The sequence below is a fragment of the Anas platyrhynchos genome, chromosome 5 (genome assembly GCF_047663525.1).
Source record: "Anas platyrhynchos isolate ZD024472 breed Pekin duck chromosome 5, IASCAAS_PekinDuck_T2T, whole genome shotgun sequence".
Taxonomy (NCBI): Eukaryota; Metazoa; Chordata; class Aves; order Anseriformes; family Anatidae; genus Anas; species Anas platyrhynchos.
Window position 1 is genome coordinate 2,050,529 of NC_092591.1, and position 23,601 is coordinate 2,074,129.

The 23,601-nt window shown below is 44.7% G+C and overlaps 1 protein-coding gene across 6 annotated transcripts in view; it reads right to left on the reverse strand.

Moving 5' to 3' along the window:
* MDGA2 (MAM domain containing glycosylphosphatidylinositol anchor 2) overlaps window positions 1-23,601 on the reverse strand; it is a 321,830-nt gene that overhangs the window by 117,590 nt on the left and 180,639 nt on the right. For all 6 annotated transcript variants that reach the window (XM_072038054.1, XM_072038055.1, XM_027457733.3 and 3 more), the window contains one exon: window positions 8,649-8,978. In XM_072038054.1, the coding sequence (XP_071894155.1) occupies window positions 8,649-8,978 (330 nt within the window). The remainder of the gene's footprint in view (window positions 1-8,648; window positions 8,979-23,601) is intronic.

A 23,601-nucleotide genomic window follows, 5' to 3' on the forward strand; every position in this document is an offset into this window, starting at 1 on the left:
TGGCAGCACATGGGTCTTTGGGGTGGGGGGGAACATGATGCACTCAAAAAAAGTCCTATGCAACAGTGAGCAGGTCATTCACCTTCTCCAACTCAGTTTCCTTGCTGGAGAGCAGAAGATTACTGCAGAAAACCTCCCACAGCCAAGATAAACACCACAGACTATGAGGTTTTGCAGGCAGGCTGTATCAGTACCCTAATGGAAAGATACCTCAAAAACCTGACTCTTCCTGGGGCATTTTGCAACACAACCAGCATCTGTCATGCTCTAAGCCAGCCAACAGATGATTATGGGTTACTGTATTTGTTAACAGTCTTGTTACTGGAAGCAGAGAAGGAGAGAGGAGAAGCAGGGCCACCTATTAAAACAAATCATCGCAGGGGCAGTGCCGTAAATCAGAAGCCTGGCTGCAGCTTTCACATATGGCACTTGCCTGGCAGTGCCCAGGACAGCGAGCTCCCACGGGGGTGCTCCCCTGCCACACGGCACCGCTGTGGCCCCCAGGTCCCCCCTGATCACACCGATCCCCTGCTGCCTCATCAGGAGGAAACACAGCATCAACCCTGCACTCAGGATGTGGGTTTGGTAGGCTTTCCCTTTTTATACCCATCTATTTATTTCCACAAACTTGCAGGTACTTAATTATGCCTGAGGTCTTTATTCCGCTGTCAAATTTGGCTTAAATTATCTACAGGGTCAAAAAATAATGGGGGGTGCCGGGCTGAGCACCTGCCGCCTGACAGGCGCTGGCAGCCCGACCACGCACGGCTGCTTCCCACAAGCGATAAAGCCTAAAAATAATAATAATAAAAAAAAATCATAAAAAGAAACTCACATCAACGCAATGCCTACAGAGAAAGAAGGAAGAAATAAAAATAAAAAAGATGGCGAGAGCTAGAGACCAGAGGAGAAAATAATCACGTCCAGTGTTGCTTCCCTGCATGGCCCAGGAGCGGGGAGGTGCCAGGAGCTGCAGGAGCAAGGGGTGCCAAAAGGTGCAGGAGATGGGTGTGCAAACGAGGGTGCAGGAGCCAGCAGAGGTGGCACCAAGGGGCCAGGACTGCCTCTGGCTGTGGCAAACCCCGCTCCCGGCAGGTGCTGCTGTGGCACAAGCCAGCAGGGACTCAGCCCTGGGCTGAGGCATCAGCACGTCTCCTGCAGCACCAGCCAGAGTCTGCTGCAAATAAAGGTCAATTCTGTTCCTGCCTGCGCGGAATAATAAATTGGCTCTGCCCGATATCTGAAACAACAAACATCACCTTATTCATGCAGCAAGTGGCTTAAAAATAAGTTAATGCTCTTAGCGCTTAAACCTGTTTCCTAAAGCAGAGGGTTATCACTTGAGAAACAAAAGCGTTGGTTACTCTGAAGTGCCACTGGGTTTAAAACACGTACTGGGATCCTTTGGAACCGGCAGAGGCACACACATCAGAGAGCTACTGCTGATCTATGTCCCCTCCTGGCCTTTAAATAAAATGCTCTCAGACAACCTTTGCCTCTGAAAGTCGCTGACTCACCAAAGGTCAGATGGCAGAAGTATCGCTGTATTCTTGTCCTTTTTTTTTTTTTTTTTCCATTTTTTTTTTTAATTTTAACTGCTCCCCAGGCAGACATGGCTGTCTGTAACGAGGGATTGGAAAGCAGTCTGACCTCCCGTGGTGGTACTAATGCAGTTTTGTAGGATCCTTGATGCAGCAGTCACCATCTGTGGGAGCCCAGGGACAGGACCAAAATAGCTTGCTCAAAGAAAAGGCCAAAACGTATGCACTTAATATATTTAATCACTTTGTATTCTAGGGGGATAAAATCTAGGTGTACTCTAATCTAGATCACTGACATCCTGATGAGCCCAGTTGCTGTCCCTATTTTAAACCTTCAGATAGCTTAATTAGCTGCCCTGTGACTGCAGCAACAAAGAAGGGAAGGAAGAAGCCAGAACTTGCTTACAAGAAACCGTGTGAAGGTGCAGAAGACAACGTGAGACGGTCAAGAGGGCCTTAGAGAGATGACCCAAGGCAGACTTTGGACAGGCTGTCACTGAGCACCTCACTGGGGTTACAGTGGGTGCAGGTGATGCAGGGGTCACCCTCATTTTTGTTGTTCCTTGGGTGCCTCAGGAAGGAGAAGGGAAACCCCGAAGTGATGACTCCAACCTAAGCAGTGATGGGAATGTGGTGGCTCCTTGTGCTTGTGGGAGTTGTGGGCTAGAGTGATCGGGCTGCATGAAATGGACTAATAACCAGTAATTACAGGATAAAGCAAAGCAAAGGAGGGTTCGAGCTGCGTATCAAGAAATAATCCGTACTGGAGATTACACAGAGATAATTTCCCAGAAGTATTGGAAGTCACATCGTTCAAGTCATTTAAAACCAGCCTGGATAACCAATATTGAAGAATCTACACTGGCTAGAAGCTAAAGGTGAAGTTATTTGCATATCCTTCTCTAATATTTATGAATCTGAAGGTCTGAATCTCTAATATTAACCATCCTCTGCAAGACACATGCATTGCAGTCCCTGCCCATGATTCACACTCCTTGAGTGACGGAGGGGTTTTGCAGGTGGGTAGGAAGGACAGCCCGAGCTTTGCTACAGGACACCAAGCTGCACACAGGCTGTATTTGAGCAGGACCATTTAGCCTTTGCAGGGCAGCAAGTGACAGCAATTCAGATTCTCAGGACAGCTCTGTGGACAGAATAGAAGTGCTCAGCCTGCCCCTGATGCACATTTCTTTTAAAAGAAGTGTTTGGAAAGCCAGGAAGCAAGTGCTGAGAGGCTCTCCAGAAGTGAGCAAAGGGGAAGAGGACCTACCAGTTACTCACATGGAAGGCAAACCATGAAGAAATCATGCCTTGATTTCACAGTTGCTTTCTCTTCTCCTTGTTTCGGTTGCCTGTGTGCTGTCCTGTACACATGCAAGGGAGAAGAGAAAGCAGCACAGCCCACACCTTCTTGGGCACAAGCTGCTTCCAACTGCAAACAAAGACATGAGCAGCCACCATGGATTTCATGGTGGAGCTTGCACAGAAAATTTATTTAGACAGTAAAATAATCACAGAATCAATACTCAGCTCGGCACATCTCTAGCACCTTAAAGCACCACCTCAGCCTGCAGTCAGATTCTGAAGAGGCTCTCTAAACCTAGAACATACCCAGCCAGCAGCAAATTAGCCAGAATTAGCTCTCAGTGATCTCGTGGGAGTCGTGCTGAGGAGCTCCGTGAGCCTCAGACAAAGCTGACCTCCGGAGAGGAGCAAGGAGACTGCCACACACGGCCACCAAGGAGGATGTCTACTTACAGAAACCGAGCTGGAGTGAGTCCACGGTGGATGGGCACATCCCACAGAAATCAGGTGTCCCAGGGGAGCTGGGATCTGGCACCGTGAGGCTTGGAAACGCTGCTGGCAAGGCAGGCAGCCCGCGGGAGCACGCAGCCGAGGAGCTTGGCTGGCTGTGCTGCAAGCTGTGCTCCGGGAAGGGACCGCGGCTCCCAGGGATGAAATTAAAGAGAAAAATCTCTGCACATTAAGTACTAAAATAGAACGATGAAAGAAAAGCTTTTTAACAAAATCCGGCGTTTATCTGTCCCTTCTGTTCACCTATTCCCTTCAAAGATAAACTCCGAAGATAATGGCCCACAAAAATAATCAATTTGCTGCAATAATGCCAGGTCTGCCTGCTTGCTGGTAGTACCCCAGAAATGTCTCAGGGCTGCCCGTGAACGATCACTCTGGACAGTGCTTAAGGTTTACAAATATCTTAATTGGACCACTAATTATCTCACAGAAAGCATTTTTCATTATGCAAAGAGGCTGCACTTTGATTTTAATAAACATTTAGCACTAAAATGAAGGTCTTTTATGTATCATCAGAGGAGGAGCAAGATGACCAGAGGACACACACTTCACTAGGGCCACATGTTCTAATACATCAGCCTGGACACTTAATTAATCATTATTTAATAGCTGATTAGTTTACCAGGGAAGCCCCAGTCACCACGCTGCAGGGCAGATGCACGGCCTCATGTACAGCAGTTCTTCAGGAATTACTCTGCCTATCTGGAAGCACTTATGCAAAACAAAATCAGTCCCTTGGCACGAGTACCCGGGGTGGTACACACTCTGCACATCTTCACGTTCACCCAGGGACGAAGAATTGGGATGACAGATTTACCACGGCGAATATCTAATCGTCCCCACGCTGGGTAGGATTGGAACAGCAGAAAGAATTCTCTTAGGAAGAGAAAGGTCACCGCTACCTGCTGCCTAAAAGCATCAGCCATTTCCTCCATCCAGCCCTTCTAACAGCAGTGCTGAGCAGCGGAGCCTTGAATAAAGTAAAATAACCCCCCTGAAAGAACAACTCACTTCACTGCACAATGCTGCCTCCAGGGGGATGATGAGAAGAGAATAAGCCAGAAGTGACAGATGTTACATCTCTTACTGTACTGATACTGAATTTAGGGGGATGAAGACAGAGTACGAGCCCACGCTGAACACAGCACACCGTACGTGACCTAAAGCCTTATTTTTCCTTCTTTGAATATGATATTTAAGGCAGAGAAAAAGATCACATACAAAGACTGACATGCTCTTCTGATCCACCTGTTTTTTGGTTACCACGAGACCATTTTATGTATTTTTGTTGTTGTTTTTGTTGCTGTACTAACAGCCCTGAGATTCCCATGACACGCACACACAGAAGAGCCGTTCTGCCTCTCAGTAGCATTTGCCCTGGGTTGGTTTTATGGATGACAGGGTTTTTACAGGGAAAGATACAACATTTGAGTCTTCATTTCCACTATTCAGTGACCTACTTTACAGAGATGCAGTCAGGAGGCTGCTAGGGGATTACTTCAGGTCCACTTATACGAGGCACTCATACGCCTTTCCTGCTGAAAGTACAAAATATCAGAGGGGAAAACCTGCTAAAAGAAGGGTAACACCAAGCATACCAAGAAGCTGACAGCTCCTTTGGATGGCCAAACATCCCTTGCCAACCTGCTGGAGGCGGAGGGGACCCAGCTGCCTCCCTCCTTCCTTGCTCAGGGGGTGACGCAGCCTCCCCTGCCCGACTTCGTGGCTCCAGGAGGAGCTCGTGGATGTCAGGAAGAGAGGGCTCTTTGTGAGACTAGAAAGCAGACACACAGCACAGCACTCAGAACATCCATGCAAGTTCTGGCATTTGGAAAATGTGTTTGTGCTTAGGCCTTATGTTCATAATTACCACAGCAGTAACGATTCCTGATGAATCAGTAATGACCTTCAAAGGCACACTGAAACTATTTCAGCTTCCACTTAATCAGGTAATGAAGTCACACGGATAGGCAGAATATCTTTTAAGATGCTAAACAAGGCAAATTCCAAATGCTATTTTTTCCCCCCTTTCTGATTCTCTCGAGTGTTGCAGGACAGCGAGTGTAAGAGCTGCCAAAATCCATCACTGCCTACGGAAACTTTGAAGGGCTTACAGGTACCGTCACCTAACGGATGTTTCCAATAAATCCCATCAATCTCCCCCAAGAATCCCGGGCAAGCACAGATAACACAGCGGTTCCTTTCTGCCAGATGGGGAATGCAGCAGCAGTTTGCATGCAGTCGCTGTCCATCAGGCAAACTCAGCACCTACCCTACAACAAACCTCTCTTTGCTACTCACGTCTTTACCTGATAGCAAGATATGCGTTAATAACCCTCTGATGGACTCATTCCAGTTTAATGAAGCCTTTCTGGTACTGAGGGCCCCAAACTGGACCCAGTATCCACTGGTCTCCATGGCTGGCAGGGAGCAGTGCTGCTCACACCCCACTCACTGCCTATTGGGACCCCCAGAGCTGCTCCTCCACCAGGCACCCCCAGCCTGGAGCCCTGCAGCGGGCACAGCCCCCCTCAGATCTCACCCATCTCCCTGCCCTGCTCCAGCACAGCTGCTGGGAAGTCAATTAAAAGTCCACCAAACTTGGCAAGAACATTTCAGGAGTCATCGAGCAGTAAGAATAAATATTTCTGATTTATACTAATAATTTTTTTTTGCAAGAAAAGCAAAATATTGAAGGATCTCTGAAAAATAAGACACATCCAAAATAAATAACAAATAACAAAATAATAACTAGCTAAATGAAATGATTTTTCCTCCTGTCTCTTGAGGTTTGAATATGGTTGCATTATGTTTCAGGGTGGGAAATGCAGCAGAGATGTGCTGTGTAAACACCGACTGCTTGCTCACTTACATGCATGCCAAATTGGGCTCTGCATCCATGACCACAACTCTTTGAATCTTATTTTGCAAAACCATCTTGCAGCCCAGTCCACCTATGATTCTATGATTCTACTTCTCTAAACCAGACTTTACCAGTTCAGCTATAAGGATCCTACAAAATCTGCTTTAAAGGTCTTGCAAGACCCTTGTGGGCCCAGGCAAACAGCTTTCCCTCCCCTTCCCTTGCCCACAGACCCAGGCTGTTCATCACAGCAGGCACCCAGGCTGGGTGAGGCACAACCTGCCTGTGATAAAAGCCATGCTGCCTGCTTCCAGTCCCCTGCTGTCTCTCCATGTGGATGGGCATGCTTTCTAGAACATGCTCCCCAAGGATGACCTCCCTGTGCTTCCCTGGGTCTCCGTCTTGCCTTAGCGAAGAAAGGCCAAAATGTGCATTTTTCCAGTTTTTGTTGGATGTCTTTAAGTCACCATGACCTCTCAAAGATGATCAAGTGGCCCTAAAGGGACACTGCTCAGCTCCCTTATATACCTCCTATCCAGTCCCACGGACCTACCTACATCCATTTTGCTTCAGTGTTCCCCAACTCGATCACAGGTCAACCTATCTCAGCTCCATATCGTACACAATATTCTTGATGAGAACCTCCCAGACACATGTCAGAAGCTACGTGGTGCTGGAGGAGGACCTGTGACCACACACCCCCCCTTGCAGCTCTTGCTCTGCCACAAGGAGCCACAGGGCCACCATTTGGAGGAGCACCTCTCAGCTTGCACATACACACAAGTTTTATGCTTACTTGGAGATGTGATCACTGGGCACAAGAGCTAATGAGCTAAATTAAATCTCCATAGCATAGTTTTGGACTGCACGTATTTGCCACATCAAAGGACCACAATCACACATGCCATTGAAAAAGCTGTGCATGCAAAACACTTGTAAACTACAGGCCAGATGAGGAGAAACAGGGTAAATGCAGTCTTCCAAGCTTTCTGCTCAAAACCAAATGATTCCAGCTTCCAATTATACACCTTCAGTGGTCCCGAGGAAACCCTGCACACTGCAGTTCCAGCTCTTCACTGAAACATAATGCCAGCAAGCAAAACGCTTCTCCTACCAGCACCAGTATCTTCCTGAGGATGGACGGCAGGTTCAAGTATTAAAATCTAAACAATAATTTATCATGACAGTTGTAAGAGAGATTGTTTAGACATGATATGTACTTGTCAAGCATAACTGATGTTGTAAGAGTTGGAAAATAGAAACATGGATATACTGTTTGATGCAATAGAGTGCAATTAATCTCTCCGAGAAAGTAGAAAGCACACACTTGAATGTGTTTGGTAAAAAGGGGTCAGAAGATGTCTATTAAACATTTTCTTTCCATGCTATAAAAATGTTTTCAATGCATTCTTTGTTGTCTCACTTCTAAACAGCACACGACACATGCCTTACCCCAGTGAATAACATGCATAATCTGAAGAAAAGCACAGCAATGCTTTACATAAAAGACAGGATGGATACCAGCTGTAATGCTACCACTCTGCCTCTGTGCTTTAACATAAAATAGTGTTCTGAAAACAGAAGTTTCTTGGTTGTTTTTCCCTGTAGAAATCAACCAGCAATCCTTATTTTTGATTATAATTAATTTTTGGCAGGAAAAAAATCAGCTTTCAGAATGGTTTTCATTTTATTATTTGAACATGGACTACCATAGTAATTAAATTCAACTCTGGGAGGGTCTTAGAAATATATTGGTTACAAACCAGCTATTAGCAAAGTGATAAAGAAAAGCAGACCACCCGTGTTGTGTTACATACTCCTACTCGATAGCCACAACAAGACATTTATTATCAGCCAAGGTAATAGCCACGGTTTTAGCTCATCCAAGAGAGAGATGTTTCAGTCACTGATCTGGAAATATGCATAATAGATATCTTAAACTTTTTCCCTGTTGGGAATAGCATGATTCACCACCAAGCAATGCGTAATCTTTAAGAAAAAAAGAGAGCTCCTTCCGCTGTTGGCACTCGCTGTTCGATGGGAGCAGCTGGATGGATTCAGCCTGGTTAACATAACACCCTCCTACTTCTCCCTGTAATTTCCTACCAGCTATTTTTTCATGACTCCGGATGCCTGAAAGTCCAAAATAAAGGCCAAAGTCCCTTTTTAGAAGCAATAATTTTTCTGACAATAAGAGCAGGCATATCTGAGCAAATTGGACCTTAGCGTGTTCTTGGGAGAGAGCATGGTGTGCTGCTTACTCGGTGTCTGTCCTTTAATCACAGGGACTCAGCCCCTGACCTAGGTCCTGCTTGGATATCCCCACGGCGAGAAGTGCTCTGCATATCCACCTCCTTCTCCCATGAGTCAAGCAAAGCCATGCCTTGGTTATACAGACGTAAAACCAAAATCAGAGAACGTCTCCTTACCTGTACTGCTGGAGATGTTGACATCAATGCTGATATCCGATATGCCACCTCCTTTCAGAGACGCCACGCACGTGTATGTCCCAAAGTCCGTGAATTTCAAGTCAATGATGTCCAGGTTGGTGGTGCCAGGCGACACGTCGGGGTCAGTCTGTGTGATGACCATCCGTTCGGAGCTTCGCAAGGGGCGTCCGTTTTTGAACCAGCTGAACGTCAGCTCTTCCGAAGGGACGGCTTCCACCTGGCAGGAGATTTTCACCTCTCGCCCAATCTGGATATTGTCGTCTTTATGGTACGGGTCAGGGGTGATCCAAAAACGTCCTTTTTTTAAGGCTGAAATATTAAAAAAATAAAATAAAATAAAAATCACAGCAGTTTAGTCTAATAGAGCACCAATTTTGCACTTTCAGACTTCGCAAAGACATATGTTCATGAGTCACTTTATACCTACATATGATGGTTAGGAAGTCACTAAGGCTTCCCATGCACACACTCAGCACATGGTTGTTTTTTTTTTATCATCAGAGAACGTACAATGCTAAGATATTTGTCATTTCCAAAATGAAAAATTGGGACTCAAAATAATTCATGAATCTTTGTTATCCATCTCTGGATGTCTTTATAAGCCCTTCCTCACCCCTGTGGTATGAGAGCACAGAGAAAATAGAGATATCCATCTGACATCGCTAATGCAACCAGCAGCAGCATCCCCAATCTATCTGGAAACAAACATGACCATGTAAAACAGTTTTGTGCCAGCTGGTTAAATGGAAAGAGATGAGCACATGCCTGAGGCTACCGCCTGCCCTGGCTCACAGCCGTGCCATCCCCCAGGGCAGCCTGGAGGGCTCCTCCTGTCCCTGCAGCTGCCCAGGGGCAGGCTGCCGTACCCCAGCACAGCACAGGGCTGCTGCCCACACCAGCTGGTTCAAGTGAGGAAACTGCTGCCAGCTCCAGAAGGTGACAGGGCTGAGCGTACATCTCCAGGTCCTAGCTGGCAGTCAGTGCCAAAAGGATGCTCTTCTGGGATGTAACTTCAGGGGAGAGCCCATGGTGAGTACTGCGGGTGTTACTTCTCAGGCTGAGTCTCATCAGAACAGAAGAGCCCATCCTGTACTCGCCACAGCAACCTGAGGCTGAAGGCTGCACATGCAACTCAGAGAACATCCTCACCACTTACAAGGATCTCTATTTCCATGGTTCTTCAAGCTGGCAATACAAATGTAATTAATTCTCTAACCCACATAAAGCAGAAATGAGGCAGTCTCAGCATTTCAGATGGGAGCCCCAAGGCAGGCAGGGTTCCTGAGGCCATCCCAGAGGCAGGTTCAGCGCTCAGGAGGACCCCGTGCCAACCTAGGGCACAGCCTCCCCAGGGGAACACTATTCCCTGCTATTGTCCTGGCAAGATGAGCATCTTTAACTAGCATTCCTTCATCAATCTACTATTCAAGAGCAAAATAATTCTGCTACTCACTTATTTGTTTTTCTTGTCACTCTTTTAATGCTTATAAAGCTATCAAGAACAATCACCGTTTACACCAGCAAATTGTTTGCAATAAAGCAGAGTTGGTTCAATAGTTATTTTTGGAGGAGTGCCTCAGAGTCAGCCATTCCGTTCTTCAAATACACACACATTTTGATGCACTGGTTACAAAATGCTACTTACATAATCCCAAGACCCCTATCCCCCTATATATGTGTGCTTCAGTATGGATGCACGTATATGGTGTTACGTCTATGTTGATATCTCCAACTACAAAGCCCCACAAGGAAAATAACAGCTAGAAATGTTACAAGCAAATATCCAGGTGGAATGCAAGTAGTGGAAGACAAATGCCTAAATCCAACATTTCTTCTCATTGTGCTGACTTCATGGTCTATCGAAAAGCTTTCCAGGTTGCCCTGCTTTCCTCTCCTGCTCTCTCTGCCCTCCCTTGGACAGCACCCTGGGTGAGAAGCATTTGACTGAGATCAGGACATACCAGCAGCACTCGCCTGTATTTACCCACTTAGAGCCAATGAAGTGTGGTGTTGTTACAAATGGTGAAGGCTACGAGCTGAAAATTTCCATGTCTGCATCCCATACTTTGGGTAACGCACGGTTTGCACGTGCTGCATGCAGGAAGCGTAACAGCACCAAACGCAAACAGATGTACAAGGCACCAAGCATGCGAAGAGAGTCTGGTGTGTTGGCTCCTTCCATCTCTGCAAGTGGTGAAAACGCTAATTCAGAACCAATTTTGTTAGCTCAGTAGCTCCTTGAACAGAACAACTCTTTGGAGCTCACAGATGCCTTGCTGAATTAGCACTTCCACAGCTCTGAAAGGAATTAACAGTTAATTAATTAGTTGTGGTTTCTTTTCTGTTTGCTTGGCTTGTTTTGTTCAATGCAGGGAAAACAGCACAGCATCTGGCTACCTGTGGACACCCTCTTGCACGTGATGTGAGAAACTTCTGCTGTTGAGGAAGCTGGGCCCCTTAATCAGAGAATGAAGGGACTTCTGTGTTTGCTGTGATGAGCAGGTATGGCATGAAACCCATCGGACTAACAACCATGCATTCAAAACCCCAAGAGGTTGAAGTGCTTTTGAGAATTTGTGAAGTTTGAAAATTTCCCAAATTGTATCAAAACTGAATTTGCATGAAAATGCAGTAGCCTTTACTCCACATCTCTCGCTCCCTTTTAAAAGCTGCAGCCAGGTCCCCAGGCTTGGGGAGCTAACACGCTTTGATTCCAGAGGAGGAAGCACACATTGTCTGACAGTTCGGAACTGTCACGGTAAATAACTTTGGAACACAAACTGAACTTCTTTGTTTGAGAACAGAAGAACAAAGACTGCTTACATCCACAAAATCCAGCAAATATATTATGCTAATGATTTGCAGACAAGAAAAAAGAACTCATATTAGGCATGATGAACAGCACATTTCAACGAGAAACATTTGCTAATAACTTCAACAAACTTTTTGTTTCTGATTTTTCTTGTTTTCTTTGAGTGCTCATGCACTCCTTGCAGCAGTTTCTCCTTCCTGCAAAGGATCAGCAAGGGCTAATAGAAAAGTCACATTAACACTCATCGACCCCTCATTACAGCAAACTCTAAACAGCACAGAACTGCTGCAGAGAACATACCCAACCTGGATATTTTATTGTACATCTAAATACAAGGAGTTTAGAGGAAGGCCATGAGTCAGTGTACTGCATGGAAAAAGTTGAGGAAATTTCTAGAAATTCTGAACTGGAGGAAAAAGTCTCATAAGCCAGGTCACTGCTTTTCTAACCACATCCTCCAAGACTTGACAACCTGCACAGCTATCAGCATTTTCTTCTGGTGCCAATAAAATCAGCAGAAAATCTGACTTTACAATGGAGCGTCTGTACAGAGTTAAGCAGCATCATTTAACAAACCACATCCGTAAATCCCTAATTTCACTTGTCACCAGAATAAACATAGTGATCTCCACAATTAACCCGTGTATCCCGGAATTTCTGACGTGCCATCAAAGCACGTGGAATTCACCATCCGTATCTGGAAGCTGTCACCAGGAAGCCGAGTGCAGGTGCCTGTTCATTTTCCATGATGGGAAGCACCACGAGGTGCAGCACGGCTACGGCCTCCCAGTAATGCCAAACCTCCCTCCCCCAGGCCCTGTTAGCTGCTAGCCTCAGGTCCAGAGCAAACAGTGTTGCCCTCAGAAAAAGGCCACAGAGCTAGCAGACCTCTCCAGAGTCACTGCACCTTCAGCAGTCCTGGGAATCCAAAGCTGCTTCTTCCAGACGGATGCTATGGAGCCTGAGATCTGCACCAGCTGAATGTGGTTTCCAAAAAGACTTGAGAGCTCATCGATCTCTGCTGTGCATCGTGTACTGACCCCTTGGGAACACCTGAGCTGAGCCTGGTACAAGCCCAGAAGGTAACAGAAAACACATTTCTGTTTGTATTCTCCACAAGGGTTTGCATTCATAGTCAGTGAACAGGTTTGGATCTTCCTCCTGTGTAGGTTCTTGGACTGTAATTTGTAGACATCTCCCTATATAATATCTTCTACACTAAAACATACAGTGGGCTTGGACTCCAGTTTTTCACCGTATTCTCAGTTATGTTTGAAGCTTTGCTGGAAGGTTTCAGTCACAAATATGGGGTTAGATATATGAATAAGAGAGAGAAGGTTAACCAGCAAAATATGGGAGGTGACGCTGCAGGCACGCTAACTGCAGCTGCATCCCGGCAGAGATTTCATAACATAATCAACACACAGGGCTAGAAAATATCAGCTAATGTGCAAATAGGTCTGTGACTCCACTTTGAGGCTCAGAACGTGCCCAGGAAAGTGCCAGTCTTTCTCCAAAGAGGCCCCAAAGAACTATGATGTGATCAAATAAACAAAGATGAAACAATTTTCATCCTCAAACTCTTCACAAAACTCTTCACTGTCTTTGCCCTCCCTCATTAATTACATTTCAAAGTAATAAAATTCATTTCAGTATCTCAACTCGGGCCTATTTGCATTCATCAGGTTAAGCCGTATTCCCACCCCCACCCCGATCAACCCAAGATGCTCCTTTAATCCATCAAAACCTTCCTATCTTGCAAATGCACATTTCATGATATGTGCACAGCATCAAACACCGTAATTGAATACATTAGCTGCTGCGCTACTTGCAGGCTTTGGCAGAGTGCTGGTGGCCACTGACTGCCTCCCAGGCTGACACGGGGCTTTGGGGAAGGCTGAGCTTTGTGCTTGCTGCTGTTTGTGTCTGGGTGCAGCCCACGTGCAGCAATATTCAGCAGCAGAACGGTGCAAACCACTGATTTTAACCTTGACTGAGCAGTTGGGTTCCACATAAGGTTCAATTTCACCAACCAGAAGCGGCTTTGACTAATTCTCGTTGTTCCCCTCCATGTTTTGTTAAGGCTGGCAAGAAATTTTTGGTTTAAACTCTTCCTAGTGAACAAGATGGGGATGTCTCCTGATAACGTGTCATGCAGACGTGAGGACCTGCATGGGTCTTGAAGCACCATGAGTACATTTGGAGGTTTACTGAACCCAGTACTCAGTACACCACTCGTTTCTGAGCACCCAGAGCTGGCATTTTTTCAAACAAATGCTGATACCTGCACCTCCAGATCCAAGTCACTGCTGAGATCCTCTGAAACTGCTCGGGGTTCCACGTTTCAGCTGCATCCCCTGGGTCAGGCAACACGGCAATCCTCTCCTGTGCTCAGATGTTACTGGCCCTGTGATGTTTCCCTCTCGCATGCACAAAAATAGATAGTGCTACTTGGAAAGATTCTTCACTTTATTTCTAAGGCCAGTGAGAAAAAGGCCAAAGGTCTGATCCAAAGCTCACCACTGTGGCTGATGGCCACTTCCATGGCTCCTCTGTGTGCTGGATTAAGCCTTTTGCCTCGAATTCTGCTTCCCCGCAAAGGAGAGAAAGACACAGAAAGCACCAAGGGAACAGCTTGTTTGGAAAGCGAGCTGCAAACCCAGCTTCATTCTCTAGAAACTCCAGTCTGTTAATCCAGACACTGGCTGCTTGCTTTAAAAGACTGAGATGTAACTCTACAAGTTACTGCTGTGATCTCTGTACCAAAAGATGATTACTGGGATGATTCATTGGTCCTTGAAAGAAAGATACGAGGCAGACAGCGGGTAAAGAAAGCCAACCCTTATCGCCAGCTCTTCCTTCAATCACACCGGGCTCCTCATCTCCTTAGAGCCTTACAGATGGGAAAAGCAATCCTGCTTTCATATGACTGCAATTCAAAAGATTCACAACCTTACGACAAAGATTTTAGATAGTCCCTAAAAGACTTGTGAAATGCATTCGTAAACCTAAACCTTTTCCCTAATCTGTCAAGGCATCTTGAGACGCCAACTTTTCTCATTGCACGCTAGTGCTCATATATTCAGTCTCTGCTGGTTCCCAGATTTTGTAGAGGAAAATAGAAACTCCACTTCCTTCCCTTCAAGGAGCAACTCAGTTGGATTTTGAATAGAGCCGTGGCAGTGACAGACGCGGTTACCTGCACTTGCCTAACTTTAAGGCAATGGCTTTGTGACACAGAAGGCTGGCAATGAGCAGATAACAGTACTTGGGTAAATACAGGTCAAAGGACAGAATTAATGTGTTTAATATGAATGGTGTACGCACCTGGATTGGTGGATTTCATCATTAATGCATGCTCTTTATAAAACTATAGGTATCTTACTGCTGAGAAACAAGGAAAAGCAAAGTAATTTGATTTGCTGTGGTTAAAGGCAGACACCAATGTATAGTAGTAAATTAAGTGATGTTTTCCTGCAGTAATTCTGAGTTATTTATTCTCCCCAGAAACAATCTGTTTCAGACCCCAAGCAGCTGAGAAAATGGCACATTTCAACCTACGACATTTCTCTGATGCAATGTTTCCGTGACCTGAGCTTTGTTGTATTACAATACAAATAACCAATTCCAAAGCAATCACAAACTCCGGCTAATCCACAGATCTTCTCTGTCAGGTGAAAAAAGCTCCGTGCTTAAGGTGGGAGACCGTGTAATTAGCAGCTGGCTGGGGGGGCTGTACCACTGCTGTCCTGTGAGATAGGAGCCATCCGAGCACACTCCCTTGCAACTCAAGTGAACAATAAATATTAATACCTCCGGCTGCTTTCTTAGATACATATTTGTCAAAGCTATCATCCAATATCTACATCTACACCACTGGGATGGGGCTCAGATTTGTGTGTCTGAATGATTAAATGAACAAATACGTGAAACAAAGGAACCTGGGCCATGACTACGCCGTGGAAACTGCAGTACAGGCTGTATTCTCTGGGCTGTCTGTTAAATGGAAAGCTCAGCATAAATGAACCTCTACGAAATGAAAAGTCATTCCCACAGAAGAAATAGACTCATGGATTTTTTTTCTCTGATATTTCTTTCTTCAATAACACATCTACCCCTACCAAATCGATAGAAGTAAAAGGGAGTTCTTACCATAACCTCCAGAGAAGCACAGAGTCCTGTTCATTTTGGCTATGCGCAGCACAATTTCATGATATTTGGTATTCTACAGGACGTTGTCTTAAATTGCATTATCAAACAGCTAAGCTGAGTTGAGACATTTTAACAACTGTCCAAAAGCTGTTTCTCACTGGTGAATATCACAGAACTTCATTCTGTCACATTTTGAAATTATTGTGCATACAAGGAGCACTGAAAACACTATTTTTTATTTTTAGTTTTTCCCAAACAACTACAGTTTTGAAAGCAAACTCAAGTCCTGCTTCAAAGCATAAGGAAAGCATTCAGAATTATGGTTTTCTAGCCTAATTCTAAACTACAAGACCAAAACCGCACTCCTTGAGATCAGCTTTGCAGATATCAGCTCTCCATAATGGAAGTTTATCTAGGTTGCCACATCATCTCAGACAGCATGTTGATTCTGTACACAGAAGAGCCTGCTCTGAAGTGTCTTGTACAAAATCACTTCCACTTCTTTCTGATGAACGACCCCCATCCATCATACTCAGCAGTGTTATGAGCATGTAACCACGCATGAAAAATTCCAGTAACAAACAGGGGACAACATCTGCAAACCGAATCATTGTTAAGCCCACACCATGCTGCTGGGACCATCACAGCCACACCTACACCTGATGCAAAGCAACGTCTCAGCTTGGCCTCAAGTTGAACAAAGCTAAGAGCCAACATAAACACGAGCTCCGTGCCTTGCTTCAGTGAAGGCCTTGAGCAAGCAGTCAGGTCAGGGCTAGGAAAATTTGATCTGGTGAAATGGACCTCATGGTGCGTTGGCAGTTGTGTGTTTAGAGCAGAGTACAACTTTTGGGCAATAAGGAATATAAACTTTTACTAGCAGGCTTCAGTTAGTGAAATTGCAAGCTTGTTGGACAAAACCTCTGTGTCCAGCTGGTGCTTTAAGAAGTCAATTTTCCAAAAAGCAAGGACAATAGGATTAATGGATTTGGGGGAATAATAAGAGCAGAGAAACATTTAAGTCCAAGCTCAGAGTTGCATAAAGAAGAATTGTACAGTGTGGTTAAAATGTCACAATTCTAAAACCAAAACCAGGGGTTACCTTGGGTAAAGCCATTCTTTGGTCAACAAACAAAGAAAAGACCAGAGAATGGCTTTGGTTAGAAGGGACCTCTGGGTCCAATCCTGCAGCTCTGTCAGGGACACCCAGAGCAGGTTGCCCAGGACCACATCCCAGTGGCTTCTGGAATTCTGGCAGGGAGAGTCCACAGCCCACAATCGAACAAACCTGAGATTTAACAAACCAGAAAAGGGGGCAGTAATGAACAAGTCATGGCTCTTCCAGTACCCCTCTACACCACAGAGGGGCAAAGGACACTGAAAAAGCCAGAGATGTTTAACAGTCTGAAGATGTATAAAGTCATAGTGGTGGAGTCTCACCACCTCATAAGAAACAAATCTTGTCTCAGAAGATCCTCAGCCACTGCTGTTTCTACAAACCACCTCATTGCCAAGTGGAGAAAATAGATGCAATTAAGAAAGGTTAAAATATATGGCTAAAGGCTCGTGTATCTGCTGATGACTAAATATAATGGATGAGGAAGAGGAAAGCTGCAGTTCATGGGTCCTGCTGCAGTTCCTCACTGTCACTGTGCGCTGAGCACTTCTCATTAGACAGCACCCCGGCGGCAAAGGGAGCTGCTCGAGCAGCAGCCTTTGGTGCCTGAGCTTTTTCCTCTGGATATGCTCAGGTTTCCACCAGCCCTTCTGTTTCCTCTTTCCACTCTTCACCTCTAATTTCTTGTGCTATTCTGACATTCAGCTACCGCAATGCCAGCGTTGCCCTTAAGAAAAAATTAAAACAAAATCAAAACATAATTGTGCGGCAACAGACACCTCTTTCCATCCAGCTTTTTGTCTTTGGCAGATCTTGAACGCCGTCCTGCACCACAGCCCACACAAAGAGCCATCCTCTCCCCAAGCTGAGTCTCAGATAACTCATGGCAGACGTGGCCTGGTCTTGCACGGTCTCCAAGACTCACCACAGGACCAAATCAGTGCTCACCTCAGTGACTTGCAGGAGGAAAGGTCACTCCCTCTGGTCTTAAAAGCAAAGGAAACAAAAACAACCACTTCCCCCAGGAAAAGAAAAAAGAAAAAAGAAAAAAGAAAAAAGAAAAAAGAAAAAAGAAGAAAAAAGAAAAAAAGAAAAAAGAAAAAAGAAAAAAGAAAAAAGAAGAAAAAAGAAAAAAAGAAAAAAGAAAAAAGAAAAAAGAAAAAAGAAAAAAGAAAAAAGAAAAAAGAAGAAAAAAGAAAAAAAGAAAAAAGATAAAAGAAAAAAAAATATGCATATATATGTACCTATGTGTATATATATCTACGGTAGATATCTACCAACTTTTCCTTTTTCTTCTGCCAGTTCTCTGGACCCAAAAACTCCTAGGTCAACACCATGTCTCTAACCATGGACTCCCATCTTTACCTCTTAAAGAGATTCCAAACTGGCTGAAAGGAAGGGGGATGGGCCAGATCCTTCAGCATTTTCTGCACAGCACCAGCCTGCAGCATTTTTAGAAATAAAATACTCAGAGTCTTGCCAGCTTTCCTCCACAGCAATTGCATCTATTTTGTACTCCATTATTCATATTCAGTCTTGGCTGGCGGGGGACCGTCGGGTCTGCCAAGGTCAGCATCACGCTGCTGGTTGAGTTTTCTTCTAGCAGGGAAAGCTCCCGTACCTTCATGGTTCATCCCTACAACCCCATAACTGCGGGGTCCATACCTCAGCAAGACAGGGAAACTTCCCGATTCTGAAAGAAGACCTGCACATCTCACTCAAAATTAAAATAAAAATAAAAAAAAAAAAATCTAACATCAAATAAAATCGCTCCTAAGCTCTGCACAGAGCTCGCCTCACCTGGGTTAGCTGCAAGGAGCGCTGTGTTTGATGTTTTCACAGAGGAGAACTCTCTCCAGGTGAAACCCTTCCTGCCGAGCGAGCAGGCAGGGGGCACCTTGTTTGGGCCATAAGGAGAACTTTAAAAAATAGCGTGACTACGGAAGGGAGCTTTTACAGGGAATGCAACAACGCTGACCTCTCTTCCCAAAATTCAGATTTCTTAAATGAGGTATTTCAGACTCCGCAAGATAATTTTGGCTGAATTATGCTGCCTGAATGTTCCCTGTACTCAACTTCCTATACTAAGAAAGACTGAAGTACAGTCCTGTTAAAAAAAGACACATTCTCAGCATTTTACCAACACCTTATTTTTCCTCTGTCAACATGGCTTTAGCTTAAAGTTTTTTTAAAACTTTAACTTTCAGGAGCTATCAGAACAATTAAGTTGTCAAGCATCTTCTACTAGAGCATCTCCAAACTTTTTAATATCAAGCAATTATTTGGCACTTACCAGACCAGATGCATTCACATTTCCAATTTAAATGCAAATACAATGGAGAGATTTCAGGTTTTGTCTCTATTTTTATAAATGCTTTTAATTTCTAAAAGAAAAGGATGCATTATTTTGGAGATGCCGTGTCTTTTTTTTACTTGTGTTCCAGTTACTGGCTTCTGTTTCTTTTACTGCTTTTCCTTTTTGAAGGGAGAGGAGGCGTAGACCAAAGCTGTACAAGGTCCCCAGAGATATTCAGGTGAGGAGGCAGCCCAGGAGGTCTCCAGTCCATCCTTCTGCTCAAAGCACGGCCTGATGGATGAGCTCAGAGCTGGAAGGTCTCCGAGGACGGGGGCAGCACAAACTCCTGGCCCCTGGGAGCTGCCCCAGTGGTGTCACACCATTACGGAGCCAATTAATAGAGTGGTGACAAACTGGCAGCTGGCATTCAGGAGGGTTTGAAACCCCAAGCAGAAGAAAGCAAAACAACCAAAAGCATTCCTACGACGTGATGTTACAGCCTGCCAAGGCACAGCCACGTGCCATCACAGCCCGACCTGCGTGCTCAGGGCTGTCCCATCCCACAGACCGCCCACCTCGCAGGCAAACTGCAACTTTGCAAGTCTCATCGCAGGCCGGGCAAGAATTGGGATATAAATTAAACAATTCGGAGAAGCTGACACAATCCCCAGTGGGCTGTGCACTTGCCAAACAAATTATAAATCCTCTGAACATCACAGCTGGGCGTTTTCCAGGGCCAATGCCTTTATAAAGTTTCGTTCTTGTGCCAAAGCTGTCAAAAAATGAAATAAAAAATAATAATAAAAAAATAGCCTCGCTGAGCTCTCCTGGATGCCAAAAAGCAATCCACTGCAAATCTTCACTCTTCTCTCTGCCCACAGTACCTGCCTTTCCTGCAAGCCCAGAGCAAAGCCCAGGCTCCAAGGTTTGGGCACTGGGTCGTCCCCATCACTGAGAGCTTTATCCTACCGAAGGGCTTCATGGCAGCCTGGATTTGTTCCAAGGCGGGATGCATTTCCCATCAACGCTTCCCTTTTATTTCACAGTTCAATGCCCCAGAAATGAATCAGGATCCTATCACAGAATCACAGAATTTCTAGGTTGGAAGAGACCTCAAGAATAGAACTTTCCAAAATTATTTGTCAGAGCCCTACCAGCCTCATTCACAGTTGTCTGATGCGATACAAGTAAGTACATTAAAACACATTTCAAGGTCATCAAAATGTCAGATTAAAGAAAAAAATGTGATTTTTTTTTTTTCTATTTTCCTTCTCCCTTCAGGATGAGCCAAAATTTTGAAAAACTCCATTATTTCTGTCAAAACAAAATGCCGATTTTGTTAAGACTACACAGACCTCATCATGTATTAATCAGTCAAGGTCTAATATGATATTAAACTACACCACCACATCCATGCACAAGAAATTACCATGTATCAGCAGTTCATATTTACTAGCCAAGAGACAGTGAAGATAACTTTTTTCCTTGCTGTCTACTGAAGAAAGAACACGTGCACCTGGAGCAGCCCCACTGGGCCAGAAGGAGAGAGACGGAATGGATATCACCGCTGTACCTTCATAAACCGTGGTGCCTGACAGGCACCACAGGATGTGGCAGAGCAGCAAAACTTATTTAAAAATAAGATTTCTGTACACAAAAACTGAGAGAAGCCCTAATGAAAGGGCAGAAGAATCAATAAACCATCTACATTTTTATATGGAACCGTTTTATGAACTCGTCCACAATACAGCCCAGCCTGGGAGAGAGCACATATGCCTGAGAGTACTATTGCAGATAATAAAAATAAATGGACTTATTAAACTCTGAAGCCTGACTTTCTCACACATTCATTCTCAGAGCTGTAAACTTTTAGGATAGCGCACCAGGAACTTATGACTGTAGCAACACGCTGGATGTGCCACGAGATCGGGTTTTCTGGGCAAAAATCCTGTCTGAATCCAACGCCAGTCACAGGGCACGGCTCTGGGTGGAAGGATGGGAACTGGCTGGCAGTGGCTTTTTGTAGTAATTGGGGTGATACTGACGCTTGGGTTGTCTGGTCTGGAGCAGAGGAGGCCAAGAGGCCACCTCCTTGCTCTCTGCAGCTCCCTGGGGAGGGGAAGCAGTCAGGGACATGAGGGAACGGCACAGAGCTGCCCCAGGGGAGGTTCAGACCGGGCATTAGGACACATTTCTTCACCTTTGGGGTGGTCAGACACTGGCACAGGCTGCTGAGCAAGGTGCTTGGTGCCCCAGGGCTGTCGGTGTTCAAGAGGCATTTGGACAGTGACCTCGTTAATACGGTTTAACATGTCCTCGTTAATACGTTTATATGCACTACCAAAACCCAAATCCCACCTTTTGCATAAAACCTGTGAGCAATAGCTCCGTCCTGGCACTGGGCACCAGCCCGGGGGGGCCCTGCTCCCATGTCTGTTATTAACAGCACCTGAGGATCTCCCAGGGGTGACAGCAAAGGTGCTGATGTTAACCACGAAGACGTTATTTTAGACTTTATGTCATGCGATTGCTCGTAGCCAAGAAGGGAAAACCCAAAGAAAAAGCTCTGGGATAAACAGAGCTGTGGTGGGCAAACAGAAGAGAAAGCAGGAGTACAAGAACAGACCTCAGAAATACCAGATTTCAGTGCATATTTTTCTTTTAAATGTAATAGAAAAGCAAGACAAATATCATTTATTTCACAATCTGGGTCTTTTTTTTTTTTTTTTTTTTTTTCCAAGACATAATGAGATAGGTACTTCCAGCAATCTCAGCCTTAAATTGTATTTCTCCAGAGTGCTTTTTGTTCAGCAAAAGCTTTTGTGCTAATGCAGAGCACAGGTCATTTAAAATTATTATTTTATATTTAAACTGACAGGGAATCCCACCCCTTTGAAAAATTAACTCTAGACATTATGTTTCCACTTCACAGAAGGGAAAAGTCACAGAGTCCAAGTCAACTGGCATTAAAATAATGTTGCAGTTGCAGTGGAAGAGACAAAGGAGTCTCTTTAAAGAAAGTAAAGGAAGAACTCACTGAGGAGGCAACAAATTTGAGCTTGTGCATGTTGACACCCTTCAAAATAATATCAGTGCTACACGTTTGAAGACCTGTAAAGCATCTCTCTGGTTCCACCTGATACACAGGTGTCCTTCAGAGATGCTACCCAGCATTTTTGCTCTCTTTCTGGATGGAGGAGCCACCTTACAACCCTCATTAGCAGAAGCCTTTATTTCTTCCAAAACATATTGGTACCTATTGAGAGATTTATATATATATATATATATATATATATTTTTTTTTTTTTTTCCATTTTCCCCTTCACAGTGCCTTTGGAATGTTTTTCTTCCATGTTCTCATAATTTTCAGTACTGGTTCAAGTCAAGTTGAAGCTGTACAATTTTCCAAAAGCTGTTGGCATATGATTATCTTGATTCCTGCCTCTTTTGACATTTTCAATTGTCACCCAAATACTGAATGGTATTGTGACGATCGTGTTTTTATGCACTGTCTTAAAGCTTATGAGGTCAATATTACCTTTTCTCTACTTTAATGCCTTGTGATATCTTCTTCAAATATGCACTGAAGAATAGAATAGAATTTCTAAGATCCTAAGAGAAATTTTTCAAGTGAAATACCTCCAAGAGCAAAGTCTTTTTCTCACTTGAGTGAGAGGAGTCAAGATCCCCTTAGAGCTTCCTCTGCTTTCTGATGGTTTTGTCTAGAAATACGGTACAGGAAGCTATTCTACTCATCAGTCTGAGAGCAGGAAGGGAAGATGCCAATGAGGAGAACACCCACCAACACTCAGATGCCAGCAGACTTGCAACCATCTAAAGAACCCATTAATCTAATGGAAATACTGAGAAACTTCCATAATTACAACTGGTGAGCAGGCAGCTCTGCTGAAATGAGATAGGATTTCCTCCTTCTCTGTTTCATCCCGGACACCTTGACAGGTGACAACGTATTTGATGGGATGGAGTATTTTGCAGTAACTTTGGGTAGGGTTAAAGTGATAATGGCATTCTTCAATATGGCTGTGTTTTGCAGACTTTCTCACCAAATGGTGACTTCACCAGGTAAACAACACGTGGCCTCATTGCAGAGGCAGCTGTGCCACTGGAAAAGCCCCATGCACCACATCGTTTATTTGCCTCTGGTGAGCTCCCACTCAAAGCAAGAGGTGGAAATGGAAGACATTGCATTAAATCTGTGCCTCTTAAGAAATGGCATAATGGAATTCAACACAACTGCTCTTCATCTCAGCAAAACTTTTGCTAACATTATCTGATGGGTGGAAGAGAAAGGCACTGACACAATGGCTCAGTAGAATGGTGACAAAGGAAGCCAACTTTGGCTCACAACTTGTTTAAGAGTTTTTACCTTTAAAGTACCTTACTTCATCTGCAAGTGGTACTTTGACTGCCTGAGCAGGTGGCGAACGAGGGAGCCTCTTCCCCAGCAGATGTGCGCACCGCCTGGTGTTTTGCAAGGGATCTGCATTCACATGAACCAAAGAGCAAGTGGGCAGCATGTTTTTGTTGGAAGGAC